The sequence below is a fragment of the Serinus canaria genome, chromosome 26 (assembly GCF_022539315.1).
Source record: "Serinus canaria isolate serCan28SL12 chromosome 26, serCan2020, whole genome shotgun sequence".
NCBI classification, from domain to species: domain Eukaryota; kingdom Metazoa; phylum Chordata; class Aves; order Passeriformes; family Fringillidae; genus Serinus; species Serinus canaria.
In genome coordinates, this window is record NC_066339.1 from 4,250,526 (window position 1) to 4,268,339 (window position 17,814).

Below are 17,814 nucleotides of genomic sequence, written 5' to 3' on the forward strand. Positions count from 1 at the left end.
GGGAAATAGGAGAGAGGAATGTCAGGGATGTCTGGGAGAGGGGAAGGAGTGGGAGGGATCCAGTCCAGGGATGGAAAACTCCACACAACAAACCATCAGTTATTGGGTGAGAAGGGAAAATAATCTCAGTTTCAGTTCTTAATTAAATAGTTTAGTCTTAAAAACCTTATAACAAAAAAATAGCTGGCCATTTTTACCTTCCTGATAACAAACAAAACTCAGAGGACTGTTTCACTGATAAAAAATAATAAACAGCTGAATCCAAACGTCTCAAATTCCTTCAATCCCAACCTTTAAAAAACTAACACACCCTCAAAATAATCCCCCACCCCCTCCCTTTGAAATATTCCCAATTTCGGGCTTCATCCCTCAATTTTCAGTCAGGTTTTTAATTCATTTCCCTTCATTTTTCATTTGAGGTTCCTCCCTGCTGACCCGAGCACTGCTGAGGGAACTGGAAATTCTGTCCCAAAAATAAAAAAAAGCCTAGATGGGGATGAAAGGGAGGGAGACAAACGCCATCCAGGAGGGTCTGGAAGGGAAATTTGGGTTATTTCCAAAGCAGGGCAGGTGGCTGAGGCAGTGGGGGACAGAGATGACGTCACTGGCCAGGTGCAGGTCACTCTAAACCCCGCTCAGGAAAGCTGGATGGGGGCTCAGCCTGACTCCGAGCTATTTTAGACCCAGGGAGGGAATGTTTTATTTCTGTTTGGTCCCTCAAGCTGGGCACAAAATGTCCTTAAATTATTTAAAAAATTCCTTTATTTTTAAAAAAAATCTTTTCTGTTAAGGAGCAGGAATTGGTGGGTGTGAATGAGAGGAGCTCAGGGCTGGGGGGTTCGGTCAGAGCAGGGAAGGACGGGAGGGAGGGACAGAGGGAGGGAATCCTCGGGAAAACTCCCGGGAGCTCCGGGAACATCCTGGGGACCAGAGGGGACAGAGCCCGGAGGGGGCGGCAGAGTCTGGAACGGGTGAGTCAGAGCGGGAGTCCGGGAAGGAGAGAGGGAACGGGGAGGGACTGGAAATCTGAGCTGGGGAGGGGAGCGGAATTCCAGGGAACGGGAGCTGGGATTGGGGAAACAGCTTGAAAAATATCGCCTTTTATTTTTATTTTATTTTTATTTTATTTTAAAATTTATTTTTATATTTTTATTTTATTTTATTTTTATTTTTATTTTTATTTTTTATTTTATTTTTAATTTTTATTTTTATTTTTGTGGTATATTTATCTTTAATTTATCTTTATTTATATTCCTATTCCCATTCCTGTTCCTATTTATATTTAACGTTGTATATTTGTCTTTAATGTAATATATTCATATTTATATTTCTATTTATATTCATATTCATATTTATATTTAGTTCTATTTGTATTTCTATTTATATTTACTTTCTATTTCTACTTCTATTTCTACTTCTATTTCTATTTCTATTTCTATTTAATACTGTATATTTATCTTTAATGTAATATAGTTCTATTAACATTCCTATTCCTATTCCTATTCATATTTCTATTCCTATTCATATTTCTATTCATATTCATATTCATATTCAGTTCTATTTGCATTTATATTTATTTTATATTGCTACTTCTATTTCTATTTCTATTTAATGTTGTATATTTATCTTTAATATAATATATTTATATTCCTATTTATATTCCTATTCCTATTTATATTTATTTTCTATTTTTATTTTTATTTTATTTTTATTTTTATTTTTATTTTTATTTTTATTTATCTCTCCACTGAGCCAGCAGCATTCAGAGAGAAGGGAGCTTTCCTGGCTGTCCCGAACAGGAGGAATGGCCCGTGGTGGAATGGGATGAACTTTAGGGTCTCCTCTGCTCTGGGATTCCATGGTTCCACATCTCCCACAGCCTTTAAAACCCTGGAGACACAAACTGCCTTTTTCCTGTTTTTTTTTTTACCTATCAAAGTGCTCCATTTCTATAAAAAACTGCTTTAAAAGTTCCTCCTGACCTCAGATCCGGCTTTGTGCCTGCACAAAGAGGAACAACCACTCCGCTCTCTGCCCTGCCACCCCTTTTCTTCTCCAAGAGCTTCCTGGAAATCTCCTGGAAAATCCCTGCAGGGCTGGGGAGAAGAGCACGGAGAGGGACAGAGGGAGAGGGACAAGTTCCTGACCTGCTGCCAGGAATCTGGAGAGCCACGAAAACATCCCAGAACCAGAGGATGGCTTTGAGCTTTAATGAATCTCCGTTATTGCACACAGTGAGCCCGCGGGATGGGCGGGCGGGGAAGGCTCGGGGTCACTGGGGCCAGTTGCAGCAGGAGCAGAGGGCGTCAAAAACCAGCCCCTGCTGGCAGCTCTGCACGAAGGTCCTCCCGTTCAGGCAGCTGTAGAAGTTCCTCTTGTTGCTGGGGTCGGCGTAGATCCCGTTGAGTTTCCCAGCACAGAAACCGGAGCCACCGGAGCCACCGGAGCCACCGGAGCCACCAGAGCCACTGCCGGGGGTGTTGGGAGCCTCAGCGATGGGAGGAAGGGGCTCAGCGGGGGGAGCGCAGCCTGGAATTGAGGAATTCAAGCAGGAAAAGGTTTATTTTAACATTCAGTGTGTTTCATCCCTCCCACACCTCCATAGGATGGTTGGGAGTCTCCATCAAGGAGCTGCTCCATGAAGGAGCTGCTCCTGATGCTGGTGGTGGTGGTGGTAGCTTCAAGTGGGAGGAGGAGGGAACAGTCTGGAATTTAGGCAGAAAAGGGTTGGAAGTGTTGGATTCCTCCCCATCCTTCACAGGGAGCTTGGGGGTCCCCATGAAGGAGCTGCTCCTGCTGGAGGTGGTGGTGGGAACCTCGAATGGGAGGAGGGGAAACACAGTCAGGAATTCAGGAAGGAAAGGGTTGGAAGTGTTGGATTCCTCCCCATCCTTCACAGGGAGCTTGGGAGTCTCCATGAAGGAGAGGTGGTGGGAGACTCAGCGATGGGAGGAAGGGGCTCAGCGGGGGGAGCGCAGCCTGGAATTGAGCAATTCAAGCAGGAGAAGGTTCATTTTAATATTCAGAGTGTTTCATCCCTCCCACGCCTCCATAGGAAGACCCTCCATCAAGGAGCTGCTGCTGGAGGTGGTGGTGGGAACCTCAAATGGGGGAGGAGGGAACAGTCTGGAATTTAGGCAGAAAAGGGTTGGAAGTGTTGGATTCCTCCCCATCCTTCACAGGGATCTTGGGAGTCTCCATGAAGGAGAGGTGGTGGGAGCCTCGGTGAGGGGAGGCAGGAGCTCAGCAGAGGGAGCACAGACTGGAATCCAGGTGGGAAAAGGGCTCAGAATGTTTCATCCCTCCCACAGCCCCGCAGGAATTTCGGGAGTCTCCGTCAAGGAGCTGCTCCTGCTCTCCTGGAGCCACTCACCGCCGCTCTGCAGCCCCAGGCCCTTCTTCAGGCTGGAGATCAGGGGGTATTTGCCCTGGTGGCAGAAGGTGCCAGTGAAGTCATCCATGTCCAGGGCCCACACCATGGCCCCTCCAAAGTTGTTCTCCTTCAGCCAGTCCACCTGTGGGGAGGAGAATCCCGGTGAGCCCCAGGATCTGATCCCGCAGGAGGCTCCGGCCCCATCCCAGCACAGCCCCCAGACCTTGAGGCCGAAGCTCTTCTCGTTGTCGTAGCCAACCCACTCGCTGCCCTTGTAGGTGTAGGGGACATCCTGGGGGGCATCCCAGGCCTGGGTGGCTCCGGAGCTCAGGAGAGAGCAGATCTGGGAGAAAGAGGAATGGGAATGTCAGCCAGGCTAGGAACCCAAACCTGGGTGTCCCCAGAGCTCAGGAGGGTGCAGATCTGGGAGAAAGAGGAATGGGAACATGGGCCAGGTTAGGAACCCAAACCTGGGTGGGTCTGGAGCTCAGGAGAGAGCAGATCTGGGAGAAAGAGCAGTGGGAATGTCAGCCAGGTTGGGAACCCAAGCCTGGGTGGCCCCAGAGCTCAGGAAGGTGCAGATGTAGGAGAAAGAGCAGTGGGAATGTGAGCCAGGTAAGGAATCCAAACCTGGGTGGCTCTGGAGATCAAGGAAGGTGCAGATGTAGGAGAAAGAGCAGTGGGAATGTGAGCCAGGTAAGGAATCCAAACCTGGGTGGCTCTGGAGATCAAGGAAGGTGCAGATGTAGGAGAAAGAGCAGTGGGAATGTGAGCCAGGTCAGGAATCCAAGCCTGGGTGGCCCCAGAGCTCAGGAAGGTGCAGATGTAGGAGAAAGAGCAGTGGGAATGTGAGCCAGGTTAGGAATTCCGTGCTGGGAAGTGCCAGCAGTGTCCGGGCTGCCCTTGCAGCTCTGGGAGCCCCTCACACACCTCGTAGTAAGCCAGGAGCCCGGCCTCCCTGGTGTAGGGTCCTGCAGGGCCAGGCCCGGAGCTGGGGGCTCCAACACCGGTGTTGGACGGGCTCTGCAGGGTGAAGCTCTTTCCATAGGTCGGGAATCCCACCAGCAGCTTCTGGGCTGGGGCACCGCTGTCCTTCCAGTAGTTCATGGCGTATTCCTGGCAAAGGCAGCAGGGTTCAGGCTGAGCTGTGGCAAGGGCAGCCCCGGGCCAGAGGTCCCAAAGGCACTCACAACACTGAGGGGGCTGCTGCTGCTGAACAGGGGGCTGTTCTCGCCCGTGGAGCCCTCCCAGGGCCCGTGGAAGTCGTAGGTCATGACGTGGATGTAATCCAGGTACCTGGGGGAGCAGGGCTCTGTCCTCACCTGAGGCACCCCAGCTGGGGCTGCCATCCCCCCACAGCCCCTGCCGTGGGGTCCCCTCTGCCAGGGGATTTTCAGGGAGCCACCCCAGTGCCACCAGGGAGCCCAGGCTGGTCACTCACTTGCCCAGCTCAGCGATCTCGTAGCCAGACTGGATGGTGGAGAGCCCGGCAGCCACAGCAGCCGTGACCATGAGCCGGGGCCTGTTGGTCTGCTCGGCCTCCTGCTGGAAAGCTGCCAGCAGCTCCTGAGGGATCCAAGGCACAGCCATCACCTGGGGGCTCGGGGCTGAGGCTCTGCAGCCGCCCAGGGCTCCCAGAGCTGGGGCCAGCAGAGCCTGGAGCCAAGCCCACCTTGACCAGGACGGTGAAGAGAGCCTTGTCCTGGGCAGGGCTGCCCCTGGAGCCGGGGTATTCCCAGTCCAGGTCCAGCCCGTCGAATCCGTACTGGCGCAGGAATTTGATGACGGAGGTGATGAAGGTCTGGCGGTTCTGGGGCGTGGAGACCATGGTGGAGAACCTGGGCAAGCAGAGCAGGACCGAGGTGGGGTTGGAATCCAGCCTCTTCCTGCTTTCCCTCCCTCTCCTGGGGGTTGTTTTTGGATTGAGCTGGTTTGAACTCACTTGGCTGTGCCGAAATTCCATCCTCCAATGGCCAGCAGGGTCTTCAGATCTTTGTTCCTGCAGGGGGAAGAGGCAGCACCCTGAGATATTTCATGTCACAGAATGGATGTGCACAGCACCCCCGAGCTGCTGTCCCCATGCTCAGAGGGTGGAGCTGTCCCCATGTCCTGCCTTGGCCGTTCCTCTGTCCCTCTTCACTCAGCATCCTCGTGACCGAGCTGAGAGTGAGCCTGGGAAGGAGTGGGAGGGAGCAGAGAAGGGCACAGGAGGGAGCAGAGAAGGGCAGAGAAGGGCACAGGAGGGCACAGGAGGGAGCAGAGAAGGGCACAGGAGGGGGCAGGAGGGAGCAGAGAAGGGCACAGGAGGGGGCACGGAGGGGAGCAGGAGCAAGGGCACGAGAGAGGGCACAGAGAGGGCAGAGGAGCAGAGAAGGGCAGAGAAGGGCACAAGAGGGCACAGGAGGGAGCAGAGGAGGGCACAGGACAGAGAAGAGAAGGACAAGGAGAGAGCAGAGGAGGGCACAGGAGGGAGCAGAGAAGGGCACAGGAGAGCACAAGAGGCAGCAGAGAAGGGCAGAGAAGGGCACAGGAGGGCACAGGAGGGCAGAGAAGGGCACAGGAAGGAGCAGAGAAGGGCACAGGAGGACAGGAGGGAGCAGAGAAGGGCAGAGAAGGGCACAGGAGGCAGCAGAGAAGGGCAGAGAAGGGCACAGGAGGGCACAGGAGGGAGCAGAGAAGGGCACAGGAGGGAGCAGAGAAGGGCACAGGAGGGCACAGGAGGCAGCAGAGCCCTGCTGAGGCTCCCAGCACTCACTGGTTCTTGAGGCCATTGAAGGACTGGTAGAGGGTCTCGTCGTTCCACTCGATGGTGGTGATCTCGTTGTTGCTCATGCCGGCGAAGGCGTAGATCAGGTGGTTGCACAGACAAGGGTCGATATTTTGGGGGGTGAACTTGCCCAGGCCAGGCCTGTACTGGGCCCAGTTGGTGAAGTAGCAGGTCAGCACATAGGCAGAGCCTGCGGGGAGACAGCGGCCATGGAAGGGTGGCAGTGCCCGGGCAGTGCCCGGCGCTGGGCACGGGCACAGTTCGGGCACCTTGGGCTCCCCCAGCCCTGCACCCGAGCCTTCCTCCCTTTTCTCCAGGATCCCTGCTCCAGCAGAGCCACCCCTGGCACTGCAGGAGGGCTGAGCCACAATTCCAACGGGACTGCCACCATCAGGGTGCCAGGCTGTGCTCTGGCTCTGGCAGGGTTGGTTTCGTCACTGCATTGTTTATTTTATCCTTTTATTTCCTTCTCTACTAGAGAACTGCCATTTCCTGCTCCCACACTTTTACCTGAGAGCCGCACAATTTAAAACCTAGAGCAACTCAGAGGGCTGGGGAGGGTTCACGTTCTCCATTTCTCCATTCCAGGGGAGGCTCCTGCCCTCCTCAGCCGACTCCCGGCTTTCCAAACCGCGACAGCTCCGCCAGAGCCAGCGGGGCCGGGCACCCCGGGGCACCCCGGGCTCCCCCAGCCCTGCAGCCCCAGCCTTCCTCCCCTCGGCGGGCAGGGCTCGCTCCGCAGCCCCGGGGCCGCGGCTCCCGCCCCGCTCCGGCCCCGCTCCGGCCCCGCTCCGGCCCCGCTCCGGCCCCGCTCGGCCCGGGGACAGCGCGGGGGCAGCGGCGGCTCCGGCGGGCGGCACCTACCGAGCTGGGCGTTCAGCAGCAGGGCCACACCTGGGGACAAGGGAAAAGCACCGGGGTCACTGCTGGCCTCGGCAGGGCAAACCTCTGCAGCGAGGCTCGGCTCCCCAGCTCAGGCACAGGAGTTTCACTAAGATTTCTCCAAGCATTCCCAGTAAAATTTGACAAACCATTCATGTAAAAGCATACAAAATTTCTCCAAGAATTTCAGTAAAATTTGACAAACCATTCATGTAAAAGCATAGAAAATTTCTCCAAGAATTTCAGTAAAAATTTGACAAACCATTCATGTAAAAGCATAGAAAATTTCTCCAAGCATTCCCAGTACAATCTGACAAACCATTCTAGGTAAAAGCACCGAAAAGGACCCAAACAGACGCCAAAGGAACCTTTTGGTTTTTAGCTTTGAGTACAAAAGCACATTTCCATCGCAGCCTGCAATCAGCCCTGTCCGTGCTCAGAGCAGAACAGATCCCCAGCCGCAGCAGCGCTGAAGAAGAGACATTTCCCTCCCCAAAGGAAATTGAGAAACCTCCGAGAGAAAAGAGAGAGCGGCGTTTTGATCCCTCCAGCCCCGGGACAGGCAGCAGAGGGCAGTGCCAGAGCCCCAGCCCTGCTCAGGAGGGCACAGAGCTCCAGCCCAGCAGCACTCACCGGCCAGCAGAGTGAGCTTGGCCATCTCGGACCAGACTGATGTGCCCGGGCTCTCCCCTCTTTTATAGCCTGCTCCTCTCGGAGCCAGCCTGGGACCAGCAGGGACGGACAAACATTACGAAACCTGGCACAGAGCAGCGTCACCAAACCTGGCAGCGGCACAATGGGGCTGCAGGGGTCACTGCCACGGGGCTGTGCCACCTCCTGGTGCTGCCAGGGCAGAGAAAGAGCGGCCTTGGATCGCTGGCCTTGCTCACCTGCTGCTCCTACAGCAGCTCTGTGTCCCCTCGGGGACCCATGGCCACAGGGCGTGACCTTGTGCTGTCCTTGGGCCCTTCCCAGGGCTGGCACTGCCAGAGCCCAGCCTTGGCCTTTGCCAGCCTCGGGTGTCCCCAGGCAGGGCTGAGCGGGGCTCTGGCTCCAGCTCTGGCACTGCTGGAGGCTCTGGGCTGTGGGACAGAGGGATCTCGGTGCTCTGAGCTCACCTGGGCTCTCCTCAGGGAAGCAGAGGGAATTTCTTTATTTTTTGGAGGTTAAACTCCACAAGGGACGGCCCAGAAGATGAGGCCAGGTAATTTTCCTCTCACGTCTGTCACCTCCTGTTCCTGCTCAGCTCTTTCCCAAACTGAGACACCCCCAGGTTTGCTGAGCATTCCCATTTTCCCCTGAGTGAAGCCCCCTCAGCTGAATGCCTCCAAATATCCTCTCCACATTTTATTTCCATCTTCTGTCCCGATGGAGTCTCCAAGCTCTCCCCTGTGGGAGGAGACTGGGGATTTCTCCCCATTTCCCCACTCAGGAGTGGGGACACTGCTCTGGGAGGTTTAATTCCCTGGGGGGGTGACATGAAGGTGACTTTCCAGGAGGTGACCCATCCTTGGATGACTGGAAGCCTGGAAAGCAGCCTGGTATCAGGTTGTGTCTGGTATCAGGTCCTGGCTGACCTGCAGATTAAAACCTGCCAGCCTGAGCCTTTGGGATTTGGTGCAGGCACGGGCTGGGACACGGCTGATAACAGGACAACATCCTCAAGGAGTAATTTTCCAATGTTCTTCTTGGTTGATGAAGTCCCAGGGGACAAATTCAGCCGGGACAGATCTGGAAAATCTCGCCCTCAGTGACCTCTGGAGCGTGTTCAGCTCTGTTATCCAGGGAAGGTGTTTGGGTGTGGGAATGAGAGCATTTGGGGCAGGCTCAAGGACACGGAATTGTTTTCATGTGGGGGTGACAAATCCTGGAGTTTTCCTCCAGGACTTTTCCTGCCCCTCTCCTGTTCTAACGAAGGTGGTTTGCCATGGGTTCCCTGGGAGTGCTGGGAGGTAACAAAGGGCACAAGAATTGGTCCTTGCTGAAAGAATTCCAGTTAAAAAGAGCACAGGGACCTTCCAGTGTTGGGTTGCAGAGAGATTTTACCACTCTGGGCTTTTCCTGCTGCATCTTCCCTCTAAAACTCTCATCCTGCCCATTCCATGGGAGGAATTACCAAACCAGAGGTGTGACAAGGGCTGATGCAAACCAAGTGAATCAGAATCAGCTTCTGCTGCGCTGCCCTCCCACTTGCTCTTGTGACCACGGGTGTCAGGAGATGAGGGATATATACTGTAAAAAGCCAATATTATAATGTGTATCAATAACATCTATCAGCCATTTCACTTCTATGTCCAAGCTTAATTACCAACAGGAATAAAAACTGAATTTTATAACAAAGTTACTTTAACATCACACATATAAATGTATTTTAATACTTTCAAAAAGCCAATATTATAATGTGTATCTCTAACACCTCTCAGCCATTTCACTTCTATGTTCAAGCTTAATTACCAACAGGAATAAAAACTGAATTTTATAACAAAGTTACTTTAACATCACACATATAAATGTATTTTAATACTTGTAAAAAGCCAATATTATAATGTGTATCTCTAACACCTCTCAGCCATTTCACTTCTATGTTCAAGCTTAAATAACAACAGGAATAAAAGCTGTATTTTTATATCAAAATTACTTTAACATCACACATATCAATGCATTTAAATTCTGTAAAAAGCCAATATTATAATGTGTATCTCTAACACCTCTCAGCCATTTCACTTCTATATCCAAGCTTAAAAACAGAAATAAAAACTGAATTTTTATAATAAAATTCCTTTAACCCCACAGATATAAATCCACTGAAATCCTTTCAGAGCTCAGTATTCCGGGGCCGGGTTTGGTGCCTCCGAGCCGGGATTTCGCTGCCACCCCCTGGCAGTGCCATGGGAACCGCTGGGCACCGCCGTGACCTCACAAGCCGGGGCTGGGGCCCGTGCCAGGGGGAAATGCCCGCTCCCGGCTCTGCCCCGTGCCCGTAGCCGTGCCAGGGGGGAATGCCCGCTCCCGGCTCTGCCCCGTGCCCGTAGCCGTGCCAGGGGGGAATGCCCGCTCCCGGCTCTGCCCCGTGCCCGTAGCCGTGCCAGCCTTGCCAGCCGTGCCCATAGCCGTGCCAGCCGTGCCAGCCTTGCCAGCCGTGCCAGCCGTGCCAGCCGTGCCAGCCGTGCCAGCCGGGATGGCAGCGCGGCCCGAGCCCAGAGGTGAGAGCTGCACAGGTGGGGGCACCTGGGGGGGTGGGATCGCTGCTCCTTCCCCCCCCACCCCGCTCTGCCATCCCCCGCTCCAGCACCTGCTCAGAGCCCAAATCCCGGCTGGGGCTGGCAAAGATCGGCTCTGGGGGGACAAAGAATCCCAAACCCCCGAGGGGGGAAAATGAATCCCAAACCCCCGAGGGGGGAAAATGAATCCCAAACCCCCGAGGGGGGAAAATGAATCCCAAACACCCGAGGGGGGACAAAGAATCCCAAACCCCCGAGGGGGGAAAATGAATCCCAAACCCCCGAGGGGGGACAAAGAATCCCAAACTCCCGAGGGGGGAAAATGAATCCCAAACCCCTGAGGGGGGACAAAGAATCCCAAACCCCTGAGGGGGACAATGAATCCCAAACACCCGAGGGGGGACAAAGAATCCCAAACCCCCGAGGGGGGAAAATGAATCCCAAACCCTCGAGGGGGGACAAAGAATCCCAAACCCCCGAGGGGGGACGATGAATCCCAAATCCCCGGGGTTTGTGTGCACAAGGAGACAGAGGAGCCCCTTCAGTCATTCCAACACTGGGAGAGGCCACGGGGAGCTCCCCTGGAGCCTCTCCAGTTTTTTGGAGGGCTCAGCCTCCTTTTTATCCCAATTTCCCTCTCTCTTTCCCCATTTCTGAGGTACTTGAGAGGCCCAGACTTCCCAAAACTCCTGATCCCAGAGATTCCCCTCTAATGTACAACCCTCCCTTTTCATTTTTAATTCTTGTGGAATTTGGGGCTTTTCCCCGTTGTTTCTTTCACCTTTCAACATCAAATTTCATTTGTCAGCAAACCTACAGCTAATCTGTAAAGGTAAATCTCCTTTTTTCCCATTTATCAACCAGTGGAATGGATTGAATCCCTTAAATCTAGAGATTTACCAATTTACCTATTTGAAAAGGTGAATCTCTTTTTTTACCCCTCATCAACTAGTGGAATAGATTAAATCCCTCAAATCTACCTATCTGTAAAGGTAAATCTCTTTTTTTCTCCATTTATCAACCAGTGGAATGGATTGAATCCCTTAAATCTAGAGATTTACCTATCTGTAAATGTAAATCTCCTTTTTTCCCACTCATCAGTCAATGGAATGGATTGAATCCAATCCATGGGTGGATTTCCATTCATGGGAATCCTTCCCATCCTTTCTTTCCTCTCTCAGGGCTGGTTTTACCTCCCAGCAGACCCACAGCAGGTTTGGAATGACAAATCTGTCATTCCTTATGAAAACCAAATCTGTTTTTGGAAAGACAAATCCCTCACTGCTCTCAGCCCCTCGAGGATTTGAAGGGTCTGAGAGGAAGGAGGCAAAGGGCAAAAACCCCTCCCAAATATCCAGGGCAAAAAGAAATCTGCCATTCCCTGTGAACACCAAACCTGTTTGGAAGGACAAATCCCTCACTGCTCTCAGCTCTGAGGCAAAGGGCAAAAATCCCTCCTAAATATCCAGAGCAAAGACAAATCCATCATTTCCTGTGAAAACCAAACCTGTTTGGAAGGACAAATCCCTCACTGGTCTCAGCCCCTCGTGGCTTTGAAGGGTCTGAGAGGAAGGAGGCAGAGGGCAAAAACCCCTCCCAAATATCCAGGGCAAAACCAAATCTATTATTCCCTGTGAACACCAAACCTGTTTGGAAAGAAAAATCCCTCACTGCTCTCAGCTCTGAGGCAAAGGGCAAAATCCCTCCTAAATATCCAGAGCAAAGACAAATCTGCCATTCCTTGTGAAAACCAAATCTGTTTTTGGAAGACAAATCCCTCACTGCTCTCAGCCCCTCGTGGCTTTGAAGGGTCTGAGAGGAAGGAAAAGGGCAAAAACCCCTCCCAAATATCCAGGGCAAAGACAGATCTGCCATTCCCTGTGAGCACCAAATCTGTTTGGAAAGACAAATCCCTCACTGCTCTCAGCCCCTCGTGGACAGACAAATCCCTCACTGCTCTCAGCCCCTCGTGGCTTTGAGTGCAAACCCCCTCCCAGACCCCCCAGGCCGGGGGGACGCAGGCAGGGAGCAGCTCCTGCTCACCCTTTTTTCCCTTTTCTCTCTTTTTTCCCTTCTTTCTCCCCCAGCTGTGACCAAGCCCATCTCCTTTGGCACCACCCAGGAGAGGAAAATGTTCCCCTACGGCTTCGCCCCGGACAGGCTGGGCATCGAGGTGCTGGGGGTGAGGGGCGACCCCTCCCTGGGGCCAGGCTCCTACCTGGGGCCAGAGGTGAGCTCTCCCTCAGTTTGGGGTTTTTTATAGGAACCACAGGAGTTTTGGGGTCACTCCTGCCCTGCAAACCTGCTGGGAGATGTCCCACACCCTCCTGGAAAAAGGAATGAGCTCCTTTACTCCAGGCTCTGGAATAGTCAGAAATTAAAGGAATTATTAGGGATAGCTCTATCAGGAATGACATTTGCTGCTAACTCTGATAATTCTGCAAACCCTCTGTCCCACACCCTCCTGGAAAAAGGAATGAGCTCCTTTACTCCAGGCTCTGGAATAGTCAGGAGTTAAGGGAATTATTAGGGATAAGTTTAATAGGAAAATATCCTGCATTCCTCCCTGCAAACCCACTGCAAGGTGTCCCACATCCTCCTGGAAAAAGGAATTTTCTCCTTTCCCACCTGATCCCTGAGGTTCTGGAATAGTCAGAAATGAAGGGAATAATGCAGGAAATAAAATTAAGGAAATCATTAGGCCTAGTCAGAAATTAAGGAAATAATAATAGGAAAATATCCTGCACTCCTCCCTGCAAACCCACTGCAGGATGGAAACAGGAAATTTCCCTGGAAAAAGGAATTTTCTCCTTTCCCATCTGATCCGTGAGGTTCTGGAATAGTCAGAAATTAAGGGAATAATTAGTAATAACTTAATTAGGAATAACATTTCCTGCTCAGATAATTCTGCCCTGCAAACCCACTGCAGGATGGAAACAGGAAATTTCCCTGGAAAAAGGAATTTTCTCCTTTCCCAATCGACCCTCGAGGTTCTGGAATAGTCAGAAATGAAGGGAATAATTAGGAATAGCTTTGTCAGGAATGCCATTTGCTGCCCGGCTGGCTGTGCCCTGCAGGGATGGATTAGAGGATGCCATAAATGTTTTTTTTTGTGTCCCGTTGGCTGCAGAGCCGCGCCCTGCAATCCCCGCTGAGCTCCCGGCCCGAGAGCAGCCGGGGGTACGCGATGGGAGCCAGGACGGCCCCGCGCTTCCAGCCCAGAGCTCAGGTGAGGGCGACAAAATATAGGGGGAAAACAGGGAAAAACAAGGGGAAAAAGAGGGGAAAAGCAGGAAAAAATCCAGGGGAAAACAGCCAAAATACAGGGGGAAAGCAGGAAAAAAAACCAGGGGGAAATAGCCAAAATACAGGGGGGGAAAGCAGGAAAAAAACCAGGGGAAAATAGCCAAAATACAGGGGGGGAAAGCAGGAAAAAAACCAGGGGAAAATAGCCAAATACAGGGGGAAAAGCAGAAAAAAAACAGGGGAAAATAGCCAAAACACAGGGGGAAAAGCAGGAAAAAACAGGGAAAATAGCCAAAATACAGGGGAAAAGCAGGAAAAAAACAGGGGAAAATAGCCAAACTACAGGGGAAAGCAGAAAAAAAACAGGGGGAAATAGCCAAAATACAGGGGAAAAGCAGGAAAAACCAGGGGAAAATAGCCAAAATACAGGGGGAAAAGCAGGAAAAAAAACAGGGAAAATAGCCAAAATACAGGGGGAAAAGCAGGAAAAAAACAGGGGAAAATAGCCAAAATACAGGGGGAAAAGCAGGAAAAAAAAACAGGGGAAATAGCCAAAATACAGGGGGAAAAGCAGGAAAAAAAACTAGGGAAAATAGCCAAAATACAGGGGGAAAAGCAGGAAAAAAACCAGGGGAAAATAGCCAAAATACAGGGGGAAAAGCGGGAAAAAAAACAGGGGGAAACAGCCAAAATACAGGGGGAAAAGCAGGAAAAAAAACAGGGGGAAATAGCCAAAATACAGGGGGAAAAGCAGGAAAAAAACAGGGGAAAACAGCCAAAATACAGGGGGGGAAGCAGGAAAAAACCCCAGGGAAAAGCAGGAAAAAAAGAGGGGAAAGGAGGGAAAAAGCAGGAAAAAAAACCAGGGGAAAACAGCCAAAACACAGGGGGAAGTAGTAAAAAAAACCTCAGGGAAAAGCAGGAAAAAAAATATGGAAAATGCAGCCAAAATATTGCCTGTGCTGTGCCCTGGCTGCTGCCGTGGGAATGTGGGAATTTGGGTGGGAATGTGGAAATTTGGGCAGCAATGTGGTGGAATTTTGGTGGCAATGTGGAATTTCGGGTGGGAATGTGGTGGAATTTGGGGTGGGAGTTTTGGGTGGAATTTTGGGTGGGAATTTCGGGTGGCAATGTGGAATTTGGATGGGAATGTGCAATTTTGGTGGGAATGTGCAATTTCGGGTGGGAATGTGGTGGAATTTTGGGTGGGAATTTTGGGTGGGAATTTCGGGTGTCAATGTGGTGAAATTTTGGGTGGGAATTTCGGGTGGCAATGTGCAATTTTGGGTGGGAATTTGGAATTTCGGGTGGGAATTTTGGGTGGGAATTTGGAATTTCAGGCGGGAATGTAGAATTTTGGGTGGGAATTTGGAATTTCGGGTGGGAATTTTGGGTGGGAATTTGGAATTTCGGGTGGCAATAAGCAATTTCGGGTGGGAATTTTGGGTGGGAATTTGGAATTTCGGGTGGGAATTTTGGGTGGGAATTTGGAATTTCGGGTGGGAATTTTGGGTGGGAATTTGGAATTTCGGGTGGCAATATGCAATTTCGGGTGGGAACGTGGTGGAATTCCGGGTGGGAATTCCGGGTGCCAATGTCCAATTCCGAGGGCGATTTCTCCCCCAACCCCGCGGGTTTTTTTGCTGCCTTTTCGCCGTTTCTGGCCGCTCTCGGCAGCCGCTGAGCCCCGGCCCCGCCGCCTACGGGCCCTTCCCGGGGCGGCCCCGCCCGGCCCCGCCCGGCCCCGGCCCGGCCCCGTTCGGCTCCAGCAGCCCCCGCTTCCCGCGGCGCCTCCTGGACCGGGACCGGAACCCCGGGTAAGGACCCGCTGCTCCTCCTAAACCACCCCAAACCCTTCCGGCCCCAAAAAGATGATTTTTAGCTCCGGAAAAAAAAAAAAAAAGTCACGAAAATTAAGTATTTTATGTCCAAAAAAGAAGGGTTTTATCTCAAAAAATGAGATTTTTATCCCACCAACCCCACCCCCAATGCCAAACCACATTCCCTAAAACTGCCGCGAACACTTCAATCGATCACCGATAACAACCAATAAATCATCAATAACGATCAATAACGATCAATAACAATCAATAACAATCAACAACAATCAATTAATCATCAATAACGATCAATCCCCCACCCCCAATGCCAAACCACATTCCATAAAACCGCCGTGAACACTTCAATCGATCACCGATAACGATCAATAACAATCAATAATAATCAATAAATCATCAATTAATCATCAATAACAATCAATAAATCATCAATAACAATCAATCCCCCACCCCCAATGCCAAACCACATTCCATAAAACCTCCGCGAACACTTCAATCGATCACCGATAACGACCAATAAATCATCAATAACGATCAATTAATCATCAATAACGATCAATAGCAATCAATAACAATCAATAAATCATCAATTAATCATCAATAACGATCAATCCCCCACCCCCAATGCCAAACCACATTCCATAAAACCGCCGTGAACACTTCAATCGATCACCGATAACGATCAATAAATCATCAATAACAATCAATAACAATCAATTAATCATCAATAACGATCAATTAATCATCAATAACGATCAATAGCAATCAATAACAATCAATAAATCATCAATTAATCATCAATAACGATCAATTAATCAATAATGATCAATCCCGCACCCCCAATACCAAACCACATTCCATTAAAATCTCCACGAACACTTCAATCGATCACCAATAACAACCAATAAATCATCAATAACAATCAATATCAATCAATAACCAACAATTAATCATCAATAACAATCAGTAATGATCAATTAATCATCAATAACGATCAATCCCCCGCCCCCAACGCCAAACCACATTCCATTAAAATCTCCGCGAACACTTCAATCGATCACCGATAACCATCAATAAATCACCGATAACAATCAATAACTCACCAATAAGGATCAATAACGATCAATATCGATTAACCAGCGATCCCTCCCCGCCCAGGCCGGGCACCTACGACCCTCGGGAGGCTCAGGGCAGGCAGGTGCGGTGGCCCGGCTGCTTCGGGGCTCCGGACTGGGCGCGCCTGCCCCGGCCCCTGCCCCGCATGCTGCGGCTGCAGGTGCAGAAGGTGAGCGGGGCCGGGCTCGGGCAGCCACAATTCCTGAAGGGAATCCCCAATTCCTGAAGGAAATCCCCCAATTCCTGAAGGGAATCCCCAATTCCTGAAGGGAATCCACAATTCCTGAAGGGAATCCCCAAATTCCTGAAGGGAATCCCCAAATTCCTGAAGGGAATCCCCAATTCCTGAAGGGAATCCACAATTCCTGAAGGAAATCCCCAAATTCCTGAAGGAAATCCCCAATTCCTGAAGGGAATCCACAATTCCTGAAGGGAAATCCCCAATTCCTGAAGGAAATCCCCAATTCCTGAAGGAAATCCCCCAATTCCTGAAGGGAATCCCCAAGTCCTGAAGGGAAATCCCCAAATTTCTGAAGGGAATCCACAATTCCTGAAGGAAATCCCCCAATTCCTGAAGGGAATCCCCAATTCCTGAAGGGAATCCCCAATTTGAGGGAATCCCATTCCTGAAGGGAACCCAATTCTGAAGGAATCCCCAATTCTGAAGGAATCCCCAATTCCTGAAGGGAATCCCACAATTCCTGAAGGAAATCCCCAATTCCTGAAGGGAATCCACAATTCCTGAAGGGAATCCACAATTCCTGAAGGGAATCCCCAAATTCCTGAAGGGAATCCCCAAATTCCTGAAGGGAATCCACAATTCCTGAAAGAAATCCCACAATTCCTGAAGGGAATCCCCAAATTCCTGAAGGAAATCCCCCATTCCTGAAGGGAATCCCCAAATTCCTGAAGGGAATCCCCAAATTCCTGAAGGGAATCCCCAAATTCCTTCAGGAAATTCCCTCTTATCTTTATATTCCCTCTTTCCTTCAGGAAATTCCCTTTTTTCTTTAGGAAATTCCCAATTTCCTCAGGATATTTCCTGTTTCTTTCAGGAAATTCCCTCTTTTCTTTATATTCCCTCTTTCTTTCAGGACATTCCCTTTTTCCTTCATATTCCCCTTTTTTCCTCAGGACATTTCCTGTTTTCTTCAGGAAATTCCCTTTATTCCTTCAGGAAATTCCCTCCTTTCTTCAGGAAATTCCCTTTTTTCCTCAGGATATTTTCTCTTTTCTTCAGGAAATTCCTCTTTTCTTTATATTCCCTTTGTTTTCTTCATATTCCCCTTTTTCCCTTCAGGAAATTTCCTTTTTCCTTCAGGAAAATTCCCTTTTCTCCTCAGGATATTCCCTCTTTTCTTCCGGAATTCC

General features: G+C 50.6%; 2 protein-coding genes across 2 annotated transcripts; one reads left to right on the forward strand and one right to left on the reverse strand.

The window, feature by feature from the left end:
* Nucleotides 1-2,189: 2,189 nt before the first annotated feature.
* LOC103824513 (acidic mammalian chitinase-like) lies at nucleotides 2,190-7,754 on the reverse strand. Its single transcript, XM_050985149.1, has 11 exons — nucleotides 7,656-7,754; nucleotides 7,005-7,034; nucleotides 6,129-6,330; nucleotides 5,316-5,372; nucleotides 5,046-5,211; nucleotides 4,815-4,939; nucleotides 4,564-4,669; nucleotides 4,304-4,489; nucleotides 3,597-3,716; nucleotides 3,374-3,515; nucleotides 2,190-2,529 (listed from the first exon to the last, which is right to left on the reverse strand). The coding sequence occupies exons 1-11, from the start codon at nucleotides 7,678-7,680 to the stop codon at nucleotides 2,273-2,275; spliced, it is 1,416 nt and encodes a 471-aa protein (XP_050841106.1). The 5' UTR covers nucleotides 7,681-7,754; the 3' UTR covers nucleotides 2,190-2,272.
* Nucleotides 7,755-12,311: 4,557 nt separating this feature from the next.
* On the forward strand, nucleotides 12,312-16,888 carry PIFO (primary cilia formation; the record flags this gene model as incomplete). The annotated part of the gene is made up of 4 exons (XM_050984957.1): nucleotides 12,312-12,473; nucleotides 13,374-13,472; nucleotides 15,167-15,306; nucleotides 16,372-16,888. Coding segments are annotated over 4 exons (699 nt in total), but the record flags the coding sequence as incomplete, so codon positions are not given.
* Nucleotides 16,889-17,814: the final 926 nt, after the last annotated feature.